Source organism: Dromiciops gliroides, chromosome 3, assembly GCF_019393635.1.
Source record: "Dromiciops gliroides isolate mDroGli1 chromosome 3, mDroGli1.pri, whole genome shotgun sequence".
Taxonomy (NCBI): Eukaryota; Metazoa; Chordata; class Mammalia; order Microbiotheria; family Microbiotheriidae; genus Dromiciops; species Dromiciops gliroides.
The window spans coordinates 667,171,177-667,186,279 of record NC_057863.1 but is presented as its reverse complement, the minus strand read 5'-3'; the positions used below and the strand labels follow the sequence as shown (position 1 = coordinate 667,186,279).

Genomic DNA, 15,103 nt, shown 5'->3' with positions numbered 1-15,103 from the left:
CCAAATTTTTCCTCCCTCCCCCTCCCTTCTCTCCTTCCTCCCAAAACGGAAAGCAATCTGATATAGGTTGTATATGTACAATCGCACTAAACATATTTCTACATTGAGACTCTTACTTTTTTAAAGATTTTCAAAGTTCCGCAGAAAACTTTTCATTCTCTTTGAACTTTTTTCCCTTTGGCTGATCAGGCCAAAGGTAAAGGTTACTTGGGATTTACCGATACACAAAATTATCTCCTCTAGGAGTCCCACAAGACCCCTTTGACTGACAATCACCCCAGATGCACCCTAGATCAAATTTAGCTTTGTAGATCCCCCTTCTAGGCTGGGGGAGCAGGAGCAAACATGAGAGGCTGTTTACATACAAATCACAGAGCCTCTTACCTGCCTACTAGTGGCTGCTTTTTTCCACAATGGTTCTGCTCTTCCTAAAGGCCATCATAGCAATTCCTTCCTTATCACTATGATTGGTGAGTCACAAAAATCCAGAAGCAGAAAGTTAAATGAGAAGTTCCTTGACTATCACATGCATGTAGCCTTAATGTAGGCTGATACGTACCTATATTGTCAGCCATATATACAGGTGGCCTGTGGGATACCACAAAATTCCCCCAAGTTATCCCAATTTTTTTGTAGGGAAAAATTTTTAATTGGGGAGTGTTAGCTAGGTGGCTTGCCGCAATATTGGGGCAAGGAAGGAGACCGGAACCCTCCCTCAAAACAGAGCAGGATTTATTTAACAAGAACAAACTTAAAAAAACACAAACAAGATCAGTAGGATCAAGGGAAAGGAAATAAAATGGGGAAAAGGGAAATTATACAACCTCGACAACACCACCGCCCAGGAATCAGCTGAAAACACACAGCAGCATCCTGTCACCTTCCAGTTTCAAGCGAGAATGGCGGAAAACTGCCCTTCTACCCAGCAGAACCCAGGCTGACCACATACAGCCCCCAGCCAATTGGCTGACCGCTCTGACAGTCACACGACTGCCCTCACAAGCTTCCAATCATTTATAATTTTGGCCAGGCCCAGTAGGCATCCCAGAGTGGTGATGACAGAGGTGCCAGTGCCATGGTGACGGCTACAACCAGTGAGTGGAGCACCCTGCGGTTTGCAAAGCCCCAGGCCAGGGTGTGCCATGGTTTGTTTTTAATTCTAGCCAAAAGATGGGGTCATAAAACCTCAAATAACAATTAATTCTTTACGTTTTATACCCTTAGTCAAATCATACTGTCCCTCCCTTCACCAAACATTGTTTCCCCAGTTGACATAATACTGTCTCAATCCTTTTCCTCACTCTGAAGACATCCTATTTCTGAGAACATCCAGATGTCTTCTTTCACACAATCCTACAGTTCATGACCCTATTGCCTCTTTTTGTTTATTTGTTTTGTAAACTGGAGGGTTGGCATGCTTTATTTTCTTTTATTTCAACTTTCCTTTACAATCAGGCAAAAAACTTGACCTTTACCAGCAACCTCAATGTTCCAGAAAAAAAGCATATCCCAGATGAGCACATGGCATAAGGCTTCTTTTCTAGTATAAATACTCTAATGAGTACATAAGAGATGATCTCTGGCTGAAAGGCTTCTCACACTGAGTCCAATGATGTCTTATAACCAGAGTGAATTTTGTGGAGTCAAAGAAGCTCTGTACTCCATTTCAAGGCCTTTCCTCATTCATGTCAGTTATAAGATTCCTATTTCCTATGAATTCTCTGATGAGAAACAGCGCGCTGACTTTCCAATGAAGGCTTTGCCACAGTGACTACATTTATAACATTTCTCTCCAATGTGGATTCTCTGATGTCTAACAAGATGTGACCTCTGTGTGTAAGTCTTTCCACATTGATTGCATTCAAATGCTTTCTCTCCAGTGTGGAATCTCTGATGTCTAACAAGAGTTGACCTCCTTGTGAAAGTCTTTGCACATTGAGTACATTCAAAAGGTTTCTCTCCAGTGTGGATTCTCTGATGTTTAACAAGATCTGAACTCCATGTGAAAGTCTTTCCACAATGATTACATTGAAAAGGTTTTTCTCCAGTGTGGATTCTCTGAAGGTTACCAAGATGAGACCTGGATGTGAAAGTCTTTCTACATTGATTACATTCAAAATGTTTATCTACAGTGCTAATTCTCTCATGTTTAACAAGATCTGACCTCCATGTGAAAGCCTTTCCACACTGATTACATTCAAAAGGTTTCTCTCCATGCTGGATTCTCTGATGGTGAAAAAGAGTTGACCTGGATGTGAAAGTCTTTCCACATTGATTACATTCAAAAGGTTTCTCTCCAGTGTGGATTCTCTGATGGATAACAAGATGGGATCTCCATGTGAAAGTCTTTCCACACTGATTACACTCAAAAGGTTTCTCTCCATGGTGTATTCTCTGATGCTGAACAAGATAGGATCTCCATGTGAAAGTCTTTCCACACTGATTACATTCAAAAGGTTTTTCTCCATGGTGGATTCTCTGATGTTTAAAAAGATGTGACCTCCTTGTGAAAGTCTTTCCACATTGGTTACATTTAAAAGGTTTCTCTCCAGTGTGGATTCTCTGATGAATAACAAAATGAGACTTCCATGTGAAAGTCTTTCCACATTGATTACATTCAAAAGGTTTCTCCCCAGTGTCAATTCTCTGATGTGTCACAGCAAAGATTTCTCTCCTATCAAAGTCAGAGGGATCATTATTTATACATCTTTGCTGGTGAGTTTGTTCCAAAGAAAGGCCTGTCTCTGCAGGAGATGATTTCATTTCAAGCCTGATCGCTCCTAAAAGGAACAAATAAATGTCCATACAGTCAGGTATACATACATATATAATTACATCCCCTTTACTAGCAGAATATAAAGTGATTTATATTTTTCTTCACAAAGGCAAAGCGAAAAGGGTACAAAGTTAAATGGGTAGAATCAGCCATTTGAAAATGTCATTAGGTCATTAGATGCTGTTATTTATTTAATAGTATTTCCTTATTATCTGTAAAGATGGTTTTCAACATTCATTTTTCTAAGATTTTTAGTTCCAAGTTTTTCTCCCTCTTTCTCTTGCTCCTTCCCTAAAAGGGCAAGCAATCTGGTGTAGGTTATACGTGTACAATCAGGTTAAACACATTTTCATATTAGTCAACTTGCTAGCACTGTGACCCTGGTCCAAGACCTCTCTTTGCCTCAGTTTCTTCATCTGTCATATGGACATAATAATAGTGCCTAGCTCCTAGAGTTATGAAGATCAAATGAGATGTTTATCTATTGCATGGCACAGAGTAGGTGCTATGTGAAAGCTATCCACCTGGTAGGACTGAAGTCAGAAAGACTCATCTTCCTGAGTTCAACTCTGGCCACAGACACTTACTAGCTATGGGACCACAGGCAAATGACCTAACCATATTTGCCTCAGTTTATTCATGTGTCAAATGATGTAGATAAGGAAATGGTCTACCACTCCAGGATCTCTGCCAAAAAAACCCAACCCTAATGGGGTCACAAAGAGTGAGAAAAGATGGAAAAATGAAGAATAAGTGTGGGCTATTTTTTGTTTGTTTGATGTTTGTCAAATCTTTATTGGGTAATTGGGCAAAGGTAGGCAGAGTCTAATGTAGTCCTTCTTGGAAGAAGCCTTTCTCATGATACCCTGGACATTAATGATCGCCTCTCTCCTCTTCTTGGCTTGGATGTGAGTCCCCACACTTTTTTTTTTATAAACTTGAGGGCTCACTTATTCTTGGGGACCTTAAACAATTCCATGGCCCCCCTCTCCTAAAGGACAAACCCACACACCTCCAGGATAATATCTCTCACAAACTTACTGTTGTTGGTCAGATGCCCATGGCAGCACTGTGTCATTATTTCAAAACGTTGTTGGGAACTTTTTTTTTGGAACTCATTGAGGCCCAAGGCCATGGGCAGCAGATGCCCATGTCCTCTGGCACAATTCTAGCCTCAACAGCAGCCACAACAGAAGGGGGGTGCTATTATTTTTATCATTATTATTTTGATTTCTGCTCTTGCCTCATTCTGCTTTCCTTAAACTGTTATCATACCCAGTCTTTGTACTCCCTTATTTCCCTGTTGATCTAAATGTCTGTCCATTCCAACACTCTCTCTTTGTGAGGAGATCAGCCCAGGGTGAGTGGGGTTCATGAGCTGTTGCTTCTTCTCAAACCATCTCCATGTTTGCCTAGTAGACTGTGAGCTCTGTGACAGCAGGGACGTTTACCTTCCTTGGTATGCTCAGGGCTTAGCACAGCACCAAAACCAGAAGGTGCCTAACCAGTGTTTATTGAGGGCCTGACTGGGCCCAGGCCTGACCCCAGGCCCCAGTGCCCACATTCTGGTCTCTCTCCTAGCTGTCAGATGCAGGAGCCTGACCAAGGTATTCTGCAAGAATGGGACAGAGATGGAGCCAGAAGGGACTTGGGCTGAGGATTTAGGCCAAAGCTTAGCCTTGATGACTTCCAAGTAAGACAGCAGCCTTCTCTCCTCCTCATGGAGTGTTGAATGGAGGAGAATAAAATCATAAAAGAAGGCTTCACTGGTCCACCACAAATTTAGGTAGGTCCCCTCAGCTGGGCCCCCACTGGGGCAAGGCAATGCTCTGCCATCTCCCTGATGCCCTATGCCACTCACCCTAGCAGCTTTTCCAGATCTTTGCAATCCTCCCCAAAGCTCCCTTATGACTGGCTTCCACCCCTCCCCCATCTTCTCACCTGAGAATTTGGCCTCTTATTTCACTGACAAAACTGGACCTTTACCAAGAGCTATCTCCTCCTCCTCATCTCACATCAATCAGATTCTCCTTTTCCTCTTTGACCTCAGCAGCAGAAAACAAGATCATCTTTCTGCTCCCTGAAGCAAATCCCTTTAAATGGTGCAAATTCTCTCCTTCCATCCTGTCATCCACCTTCTGCTTCTCCTCTACCCAAAAGGAATCTCAGCCTCTTTCCCCCCACCCGCCTGCCTGCTACATTCCTAATGATCTCTGAGGCATCCTCCCCAGAGCCCAGGCTCACAAAGTAACTGCCTGAATGCCTGGACCCCCACAGTCACACTCCCCACCCCCATGTCAATCTGTTCCAATGTCCTGTGATTCCAGCTGTGTACCATGTCTGCAAGACAGCCCCTTCTCTCCCCAAACTGTCCCTGTCTGGGTCCAAGTGCCACTCACCTCACACCTGAGGTCCTTAAGGGCCTGCTGGTTGGTCTGGCTGCCTCATCTCCCCCCAGTCCAGTCATTCCTGCCCCCATTTATCAAGTTCGTGTTCCTAACGCTCTCACCTGACCAGGTCACCACCTACTGAAGAACCCCCAGTGGCTGCCCAGCAAAGGGATGCCATATAAACCCCTCTGGGGCTGCTAAGGCACTTCATCCCCTACCCCTCTGCTACTCCTCCAGCTTCTTTCACCCGATTTCCCCCAGATATTCTAGACTCCAGGGGTGAGGGCCTCCCTTCTGTTCTGTGAACAGGATGCTCTACTTCCTGACACCAGGGGTTTTCCTCCCCTCCCTGTTGGCTAGAATGCCCACCCTGGCTTCCCAGAAAGCCCTAGCTGGAGCCCCCCTGACACACTCAGCCTTCCCCAGCCCTCCTTCACTTTAGGGCCTTCCCTCTCTTGACCAGCTCCAACTTGTCCTGTCCACAGTGGGCTCTACATAGTTGTTCGTGTGTTGTTTGCCCACCAGACTGTGAGCTCCATGGGAGATGGGGACGGCCCATGGCATCTCTTTAGGACCCCCAGTGCTTAGGGCCTGGCATGTAGCAGGCCCTTCTGTGTTTGCTGACTTGAAGGCCTAAGAAAAGAGCTCAAACCTGAAAAGCCTTAGCCCCTTTACACTTTCAGGAGAGGTCATGCCCCAAATTACAAACAGTGACTTCTATAGGATCACAGCTTGATCCCTGGAAGGAGTTGAAAGGCCATGAAGCCCAGCCCCCTCATTGTACAGATGGGAAACCTGAAGCTTGAGGGTTCAAGGGACTGGCCCAGGAAGCCACTGCTAAAAATGTCTAACAAAAGAAATCAAGGCAAGTCTTCCTGACCCCAAATCAAGCCCTTGCTTCACCATAACACATTGAAGCCTCTTGGCATCACAAGTCTCCTATATACCTACTGTCACCTCACTCACCTGGACAGCAGCGCCTCAGGCCTTCTTGCTCCAGCATCCACGGTGCTTCCCTTTGCTCACAATAAGAGATCACATCTTCTCTGGGAACGGGAAGCCCTGGGCAGGGAAAACCAGTTGGGGATGAGCACGGAGAGAACCTGGGGATTTACTTCTCTCTAGGGAAAGGGGGTGGATACACAGCTGCTCCATTTTGAAAATCACTCCATTATTTTCAGACATGAGTCTGTACTCACCCCTCAGTGCTTATAAAGCAAGTCACCCAAAACAGGATGTGCCACGTTATCCTCTTGTACAACCTGTCCTGAGAACCAGCCAAACCCTCTGCCCCCTTCTGTCATCTTCTATTCTCTCAGAAACTCCTAACCCCAAAACCAGGCAAAAGGAATAACATGGTGCTAGAGCAGCCTTGAGCCCCAGCTACAGGGACCTTGATGACTGAGCTTTTGGCCTGTCCCTCTACCCCATTCCTCACTCCCTGAAACCTTTGTAAACCTTGGGGGCTGTTCATTCAGGGGGTGTTTGCCTCTCCAGGGGAGAGTCTCCTGCTGGCAAACTCCAGAAGCCCTAGTTGGTCCCAAATTCTATTTCTCCTCCAGTCTCGTCTTCCTGCCAAAGACAGGGCATACAAGCAAGGACCACAGGAGAGTCCAGGATGCCTGAAGTATTGTTTCCATAGCCTTTCTTTTAGGGAGCTTTGGGGAGAGGCTGGGAGGAACATCATGGTCTCAGGACAACCTTCTTCCTAGAAGGATGGACTCATTGCTCAGATTCCCTTCTCTAGACATTAGAGGCAGCTGATAGAGCAGCAGTGGAGAGAACCCCTGGGCTTGGAGTCAGGAATGCCTGGACTTAAAGCTGCCTCAGACAGTTACCAGCTGGGTGGCCCCTGGCCAATTCAATTACCTGATTGGTTCAATTTCCTCAACTGACTAAGGGGGATAATAATAATGTCACTGAACCTGGAAGATTATTGGGAGGCTGAAGTACCACAATATTGGAGAGAAAGCCCCTGGCAAGTAGCAGGTGCATAGAAATGCTTCCTCCTTCCTTTCTTTCCAACCATCTCTGCTGGAATGTTAGGGCAGTAAGAAGGAAGCTGAAGGACACACCTGCTACACTGGCCACAAACCGAGCTGGAGTTGACCAGTGTATGCTTGTTGAAGAGAAGAATACTCCAAACACTAGACCCCTCCCAAAAGGAAGGGGGGTCAAGGAAAAGCTGCCTGGGCAGTTTGCAGAGATTTGGCAGATAAAACTCATGTCCAGGGAGAGGTTAGACTAAGTCACCTCTGACATTAGTTCCATGTCTGAGATGCTTCCACATGGATTTGATCTTTAACCTGAAGCTACCTAGGACTGCTAAGGGGCAGCTTCAATAGCAACCAAGGAAACCCTCAGGTTCCCATCACACAATGCACAGACTTTCTGTAGGAGAACCAGAAAGCAGAAGGAGCCTGTCTCTGGGACACAGGAGACCAGCACTCTTCCCTCTCTGATAAGTCATAGATGCTCCAAAGCCTGCACAGGAGGGAATAAGGATATTCCCTTTGATTGCAGGGAAAGTGTCCTTACCCAGGGAGAGCAGGTTCCAGGCATTCTCCAGCATGACCTCCTTGTACAGCTCCTTCTGAGGGGGGTCCAAGAGCCCCCACTCCTCCTGGGTGAAGTCCACAGCCACATCCTTGAATGTCACTGACTCCTAAATCATCAGAAGTCAGAGGACAAAGAGCTGAAAGACACTTCAGAACTAAAGAGAGGAAGCTGAAGCACAGAGAAGGGATTTGCTCAAAGGTCAAACCTTCTCTAAGTGTCACAATCAACCCCTGAAACCAGTCAGTAAGAGCCTGATGCAACTTTAAGAGAAGCATTTTTATCATCAGTTGGAATAAAGCTGAGAAACATTTTACTATGAAATGTGTCTCTCTTTGCAGTCAAGTAGAAAGTTTGTGTACTATCTGTGAGGAAGGAGCACCTGTGGAGGAGAAAGAGAGAGGGTGAGGCGAAATTTCTTCCCTATCGAGAACTGATAAAAAATTATATATTCTAAAGAAACATCTGAAACATTTAATATCATCACTTGGTAGACGACAAAGTTTTAAAAAAAGATCTTCCTGAATGGTTGAAGTAGTCTTATCTGGTTGAAAGCAGGAACAAGATTCTGAAGATACTCATCAGAATCTGGACTGCACTGAGTGGTGTGAGATGGTTTCCAGCAAAGAGAAGGAGATTTATCTGTTATTACATTGAGGACTTGAGGTCATTCTGGGTATGCTATAGTCTAGGCAAAACAGTTTATGCCTTTGGTTTATGATTGTTTTCATTTGACTATAGCAGATATTTCTTAATTATAAAGTTACTTAGTAATAAGAGTCAGTAGGATGGAGAAGGACTAGCTAAGTGACACAGCTGATAGAGCACTGGGCTTGGAATCAGCAAGATTCAACTTTATGTGTTCAAATATGGCCTCAGAAACTTACTAGCTGTGTGACCCTTGGGAAGCCACTTAACCCTTTTTGCCGCAGTTTTCCCATCTGTACAATGAGCTGGAGAAAGAAATAGCAAACTACTGAGTATCTGTGCAAAGCAATTCCCAAACCTGGGCAGGTGGGTGGATAGTGCCCTAACCCAGGAGTCAGGAGCTCCTGAGACACTTGACACTTACTAGTCGTGTGACCCTGGGCAAGTCACAACACCAACTGCCTTGCAAATCACCCCCTTTTCCCCTCTACCACCCCCCCAGTCGAATAGGTTCATTAAGTGCTGAATATGACTGAAATCACTGAACAACAGTAATGGAAAAAGGAGGGTTCCTGTATTTCTTTTAAAAAGGCCGTATTTATTGAACTTTGGTTTTGTTTCAGCTAATCCATCAGAAAAATGGTTCTCGCTCTTTGAGAAATAAATGATCTAAACATACACCTAGAACTCCATGTTCTTCCCTTCAAGCAGTGGTCTGGGGGCCTCTGGACAAATGAGTGTGGCTGCCTGGCAACCTAAAGGCATAAAAATCTACCCACGGTAAATCAGGTTCCTTCAGACAGCAGATTTCCCAGAATGTCCCCTTGTCTCACCTTGCTCTGCTAACCAGATGAGTGCCTACGTGGAAGTGAGGGAGCCTTTTCTAGTCAAGTGAAAGAACTCCAGCATCCTCATGGAATGTCCTTCTAATGCTATACTTGAATAAACCTCCTTTTCCTTGTGAAATGGAATGCCTGATTTTTGCTTAACATCTAAAGTGAGTATTGGCTTGAGTCAGGCAGTTCCTTCCATTATTCCCTGCTCTGGCCTAGAGCAGCATCAACATTGCCAAGAAACTGTCTGAAGCCCCTGACACACTAACTGGTCTCTCAGGCCTTCCTCTTCTCCTTGCCACTCTTATGGTCTCTGCAGTACATGGCAATCTGCCCAGGACAGAACAAAGACAAATTTCTATAGTATTGTGGCATGAGGTTAAGCTAGTCCTGGTGCCTGGGAACAACGGAGGCAGGAATGAGAATCCCAGTGGCCTCTTTGGAGCAGTAGAAATGCCTTCCATCATGGTGCCTGGGTAGGTCTTAGAAACACAAGAGCAGCGAAGTGTCTCAGAGCTTTCTGTACTAGAAATTTGAGGCTTGCATAGCTAGGGCCTTTCTAAAATGCTTATTGACTTGACCCTAGAACTGGAAAAGGAGAGGGATTCAGAGAAACTTTAGAAGGCTTGTGTGACCTGAGGCAGAAGGACATGAGCAACACCAGCACCAAAGAACAAGAGTTGGGAAAGGAACAAGGGAGAGCCAAGATGGCAAAGAGAAGCCAGAAGTTGCCTGAGCTCTCTCCCCAGTTTCCCTCAGAGATCTCATTAAATCAAGCCTCTAAACAGATTCTGGAGCTACAGAACCTACAAAAAGATGGAGTGAAACAATCTTCCAGCTTAAGATAACTTAGAAGGACTTGAGGAAAGGTCTGCCTCATTGGGGGTAAAAGAGGAGTGCCACACAGCACAGAGGGTGTCTGAGAAAGGTAGCAGGAGGCTCATAGCCACAGCCTCTCAGGCCTGGCTCAGAGGGCTAGAGGCACAGCAGGCCAGTTGTGAGGCCTCCAGCCACAACACAGAAGGCAAACTGACAGCTGGAATATCTCATACACAATAGATGCAACTAGCAAGGCCATTCTTCTTCAGTGAGCAGGCAACAAGCCCCAGTGCAGAAAGCCAGAGATCAGGCCCCTGTCCCCTAGCACAAGAAGCCTAGGAAAGTGCCCACTATGCCCCAGGAGCAGAGCTCAACTTTAAAAGTCACAAAGCAGGCTAAAATATGAGTAAGAGGGGCAGCTAGGTGGTGCAGTGGATAGAGCACTGGCCCTGGAGTCAGGAGTACCTGAGTTCAAATCCGGTCTCAGACACTTAACACTTACTAACTGTGTGACCCTGGGCAAGTCACTTAATCCCAAATGCCTCACTAAACAAACAAAAAAAAAAAATATGAGTAAGAAACAGAAAGAATCCTCCACATACAAATCTACTATGGCAACAGAGAAGACCAAAACACAAACTCTGAAGAGGACAGCAATGTGAAAATTCCTACATGTGAGGCCTCAAAGCAGAAGATGAATTGGTCTCAAGATGAAAAAGCCTTCTTGGAAGAGCTCAAAAAGGATTGTAAAAATCCAATAAGAGAAGTAGAAGAAAAAATATGAAAAGAGCTATGCAAGAGAATTATGAAAAAAGTGTCAACAGCTTGGAAAAGGAAACAAAAAGTTAAAGCAAGAAACAGACAGCAAAACTATACTAGTAATAGACCTCAAACTTCCCTTCTCGGAACTAGAGAAATATAACCACAAAATGAACAGGAAAGAAGTTAAGGAAGTGATTAGCATCTTAGAAAAGGTAGATTTGACAGAACCCTGGAGAAAAATCAATGTGGATAGAAAGGAATATACCTTTTTCATGATGGTACATGGCACCTATAAAAAAATTGACCATGTATTAGAGCATAAAAACCTCACAGTCAAATGCAGAAAAGCAGAAATAATAAATGCATCCTTTTCAGATGATGATGCACTAAAAAGTATGTAAATTAAGGGTCATAGAAATATAGACTAAAAATAAATTGGAAAGCAAATAATCTCATCCTAAAGTATGAGGGGATTAAACAACAAATCATAGAAGCAATCAGTAATTTCATCAAAGAAAAGGATAATGAGAAAACATACCAAAACTTATGGGATGCAGCTAAGGCAGTTGTTTGAGGAAATTTTATATCTCTAGATGCTTCCATGAATAGAGAAAGAGATCAATGGGCATGCAACTAAACAAGCTAGGAAAAGAACAATTAAAAATCCCCAATTAAATACCAAATTGGAATTCAGAAAATCAAAGGGGAGTAACAAAATTGAAAGCAAGAAAACTGTTGAACTAATAAATAAAACTAGAGAGCTAGTATTATTTAAAAAACTAATAAAATAGATAATCCTTTGGTTAACTTAATTAAACAATAGAAAGGAAACCAAATTACCAGTATCAAAAATGAAAAGGGTGAATTCACCATCAATTAAGAGTAAATTAAAGTAATAATTGGGAGTGAATTTGCCCAACTGCATGCCAGTATATCTGACAAGCTAAAGGAAATGAATGAATATTCCCCAAAATATAAATTGCCCAGATTAACAGAAGAGGAAATAAAATGCTTAAATAACCCCAATTTAGAAAAAGAAATTCAACAAGCAATCAAAGAAGTACCTAAGAAAAAAATCTGCAGAGCCAGATGGATTTACAGGTGAATTCTAAACATTTAAATAACTATTAATTCATATGCTATGTATACTACTTGAAAAAATAGGAGTTCTAGCAAATCCTTTTTATGACACATATATGGTTCTGATACCTAAACCAGCAAGAGCTGAACCAGAAAAAGAACATTCTCTAATAAATATTGATTCAGGGGGCAGCAAGGTGGCCCAGTGGATAAAGCGCCAGTCCTGGATTCAGGAGCACCCGAGTTCAAATCCAGCCTCAAACACTTGACACTTACTAGCTATGTGACCCTGGGCAAGTTACTTGACCCCCATTGCCCTGCAAAAAAGAACCAAAAAAAACCCCAAACCATACGTGACAGATTGTGACTGAAAATTATTCATTAACCAATGAATATTGATTCAAACATTTAAAATAAAATATTAGCAAAGAGACTACTGCAATTAAAAGAAAAATTTTTTTTTGGATGAGTCAATTGGGGTTAACTGACTTGCCCAGAGTCACACAGCTAGTAAGTGTTAAGTGTTTGAGGCCGGATTTGAACTCAGGTCCTCCTGACTCCAGGGCCGGTGCTCTATCCACTGTGCCACCTAGCTGCCCTGAGACTACTACAATTTAAAACAAGGATTATACTCTATGAATGGGTGGGATTTATACCCGGAATTCAGGGCTGGTTCAATATTAGGAAAACCAACATAATCAAACACATCAGTGACATGGTCCCTAGGTAATGGAGACTAACGAGTGAAGTGCTCACCCTGCTCAGTCACTTGTAAAGAGGGGAACCTTAAAAAGAATCAGGAGAGGGCAGCATGGGTGGGGAGGTGGGTGTGTGGGGAGGGCAAGGCTCAAGACACCAGGGTCCCAATGATTCAACTGAAAACACAGAAGATGAGAGCAGAGAAGGGTGGTTACTGTATTCAATTTCCTGCCTGTTTGTGTAAAGACATGATGCATAAGTAAGGAATTGCCAGCTTTGTAGACAATGTCCTAGGTCTGTGGAAATGGTCTGAATTGCTGATGTTGGTCATGGTTCTGGATGGGCCGCACTCACCTGGGCTGGGGGTCTGCTGCTCTCAGGAGCCATTCTCTCTCAATGCTGTGTGGGTAGCAAAGTTACCAAAGTGACTCCATTTTGTAAAGGTCCCCCATCTTCTCCCTAGTTCTTATCTGCCTCAGGAACCTGCTCCCCCCCCGCCCTTTATGAACCCCCAAAGGTAGCAAACAGCAAAGCTCTTACAAAGAGATGGAACCTTTTAATTCTATGCCTTTCTAATACCCATGACACAGTACGGAGCCACCTGGAAAGCCCCTCCCCACTTCTTTGGCTCAGCACAGAAAAGCCCATCTCCCCCACCCCATAATCTCTGCCTCTAGGCTCATACTCTGGGGTATTGCTATCTGCACTAACTTATACAAAACTTCGAATTCCCCTCCTACATCTGGACTTGGGGCAGTCCTGGGTCCTCTGCAGACTGAGCTGGGGAGGGAGAAGAATCCCAGAGGGGGAGAGGTCTTTCCTCTCCCTTCCTAGGCAGGAGGCTGGCCTTTGGGGATTTACATTGGGTGAGGTCTCATAGGCATGACAAAGGCCCAGGCCTGGCCTACTGGGGAGATACTGCAGCCTATGGAGGGAAGGCAGGAGCTGGGAGGGTCAGGCTTGCAAATGAAGATGGTCTGAAAAGGAAGACAAGTCCCTCCCCTCTCTTACTCTCCCTAGGCCCCCCCCAAACCCTCCCTTCTGCAGATACCAAGTAGGCAGGAGTCCACCCCTAGATGGGATGAGACCAGTCAGAGCCTCAATGGCCCTGAGTCCCAGCTCTCCATCCAACTGGTATTCTGCCCTCCCAGCATCCCCTCTCCCCAGCTAACACACAGGCATCATCTAGACAATGGACGGCTTGATCCAGGAGGGATCGAAGCTAGGGAAAGTTGACTGGGATGGCTCTGGAATGGATCTGCCAGGAAATGACCAGAGGAAGTCTGAGACTGGGAGGGAAAACTGAGTCTGGGTTTCAGCACCTTGTTGGGCACCTGAGAGCCTTGAGAGAAGTGGGGGCAGGGAAGCAGGAGGGCGGGGGCAGTGGGGCTGAGGGAGGGGCTGGGAGGTATAGCTCAGGGAGGTCAGGGGCACTGGAGGGACAGGACTATTGTGCACAGCTGAGCCTGGGAAAGCAGGACGACTCTGTCCTGAGGTGTACATAGGAGCCGGGGGGACTCCTGGGTCCCTCTGTTAGTCCTCAGGCTTTGGATATCTCAAGGGAACCAGCCAAAGAGCCAGGAATTCAGATAAAGGGAGCCAGGAAAGAGCTTTGGCTCCTGCGTCCAAGGAGGGGCCTGGGAACAGGAAGGTGGGACTTGTGGATCCTGATGGGGGCCGGTCTGAGGGCAGAACAACTGAATCTGATCAGGAAGTGGGGTCAGGGAGAAAGGACACCTGAGTCCTGCTGGGAAGGCCTGAGCAGGACACCTGGTCCCTAAGGGCAAAGGCTGAAGTTTGGGAAAGTGGGACCCAATGGGAAATCTCAGGAGGGTCCGCGAGGATATCGAGAAAGTGATGGGGAGTCTAGAACAGATATGGGGGAGCTGGTCCAGTAGCCAGGCCTGGGAGGGAGGCGTGCTTCTGGCAGACCTGGAGGATGAGACCCAATGCCCAGGACAGCCAGCAAAAGCCAGCGGGGGGGGGGGGGGGGCCTGGCTCCAACCTACCTGGGATCTGCAAGCACAGAGGGGGCTACTGGAAAGCAGAGGTATCTCAGCTGAAACACTTCCGGCTTCCCATCAGCCCACTCAGGAAGGCTCTTCCTAGTCCCAAGAGCACCTCCCGATCCAGCCCCTGAGGTCCTCATAATGAGCCCTTCCTCCAATCGCACTCAGAGCCAGGACTCCAGGACTCAAGCACTCTGCCTGCCTCTCCTACCTCCCCTCCCTAAGCCCTGCCCTCCCTCACTTACAAGGCCTTCACTCCAATGATCCCTTCTCCTGCCTTAAACTCCTCCCAGGCCTCCAAACCCCGCCCCCGTGCTCAAACTCCACCTGGGGCACCGCCCACCAGGCCGATCATCTCTCCGGGCTCCTCCTCTCCAGGGCCTCCACCACCTCCCTCCCAGACTCGGCTCCTCCTCCTTCAGAGCAGAAAGACTGTCAGGGTACAGCTGCAGCTCCAGACTGACTGAAAGTCATCTCTGCCAGTAAATGAGACCTTGATGCAAAATACTCTGCCGGGCACAGGATTCGGGA

General features: G+C 45.8%; 1 protein-coding gene across 2 annotated transcripts; it reads right to left on the bottom strand.

Moving 5' to 3' along the window:
- Positions 1-761: 761 nt before the first annotated feature.
- On the bottom strand, positions 762-14,852 carry LOC122750606 (zinc finger protein 383-like). Of its 2 annotated transcripts, XM_043997358.1 has the most exons (5): positions 14,573-14,852; positions 12,918-12,962; positions 7,705-7,831; positions 6,133-6,228; positions 762-2,780 (listed from the first exon to the last, which is right to left on the bottom strand). In XM_043997358.1, exons 2-5 carry the CDS (start codon positions 12,948-12,950, stop codon positions 1,711-1,713), a joined length of 1,326 nt encoding a protein of 441 aa, XP_043853293.1. In that variant the 5' UTR covers positions 12,951-12,962; positions 14,573-14,852; the 3' UTR covers positions 762-1,710. The 2 variants fall into 2 exon arrangements, with proteins under 2 accessions (XP_043853293.1, XP_043853294.1); XM_043997359.1 differs by lacking the exon at positions 12,918-12,962 and having other exon boundaries at positions 14,573-14,850.
- Between the last annotated feature and the right edge of the window lie 251 nt (positions 14,853-15,103).

Excerpts from the sequence above, each read along its gene's own strand:
- LOC122750606 (XM_043997358.1), bottom strand. The coding sequence starts at position 12,950 with ATGGCTCCTGAGAGCAGCAGACCCCCAGCCCAG. Across the intron at positions 7,832-12,917 it reads GCAGCAGACCCCCAGCCCAG|GAGTCAGTGACATTCAAGGA; the intron begins GTGAGTGCGGCC and ends CTGATGATTTAG. Across the intron at positions 2,781-6,132 it reads CCTGAGGCGCTGCTGTCCAG|GAGCGATCAGGCTTGAAATG; the intron begins GTGAGTGAGGTG and ends TGTTCCTTTTAG.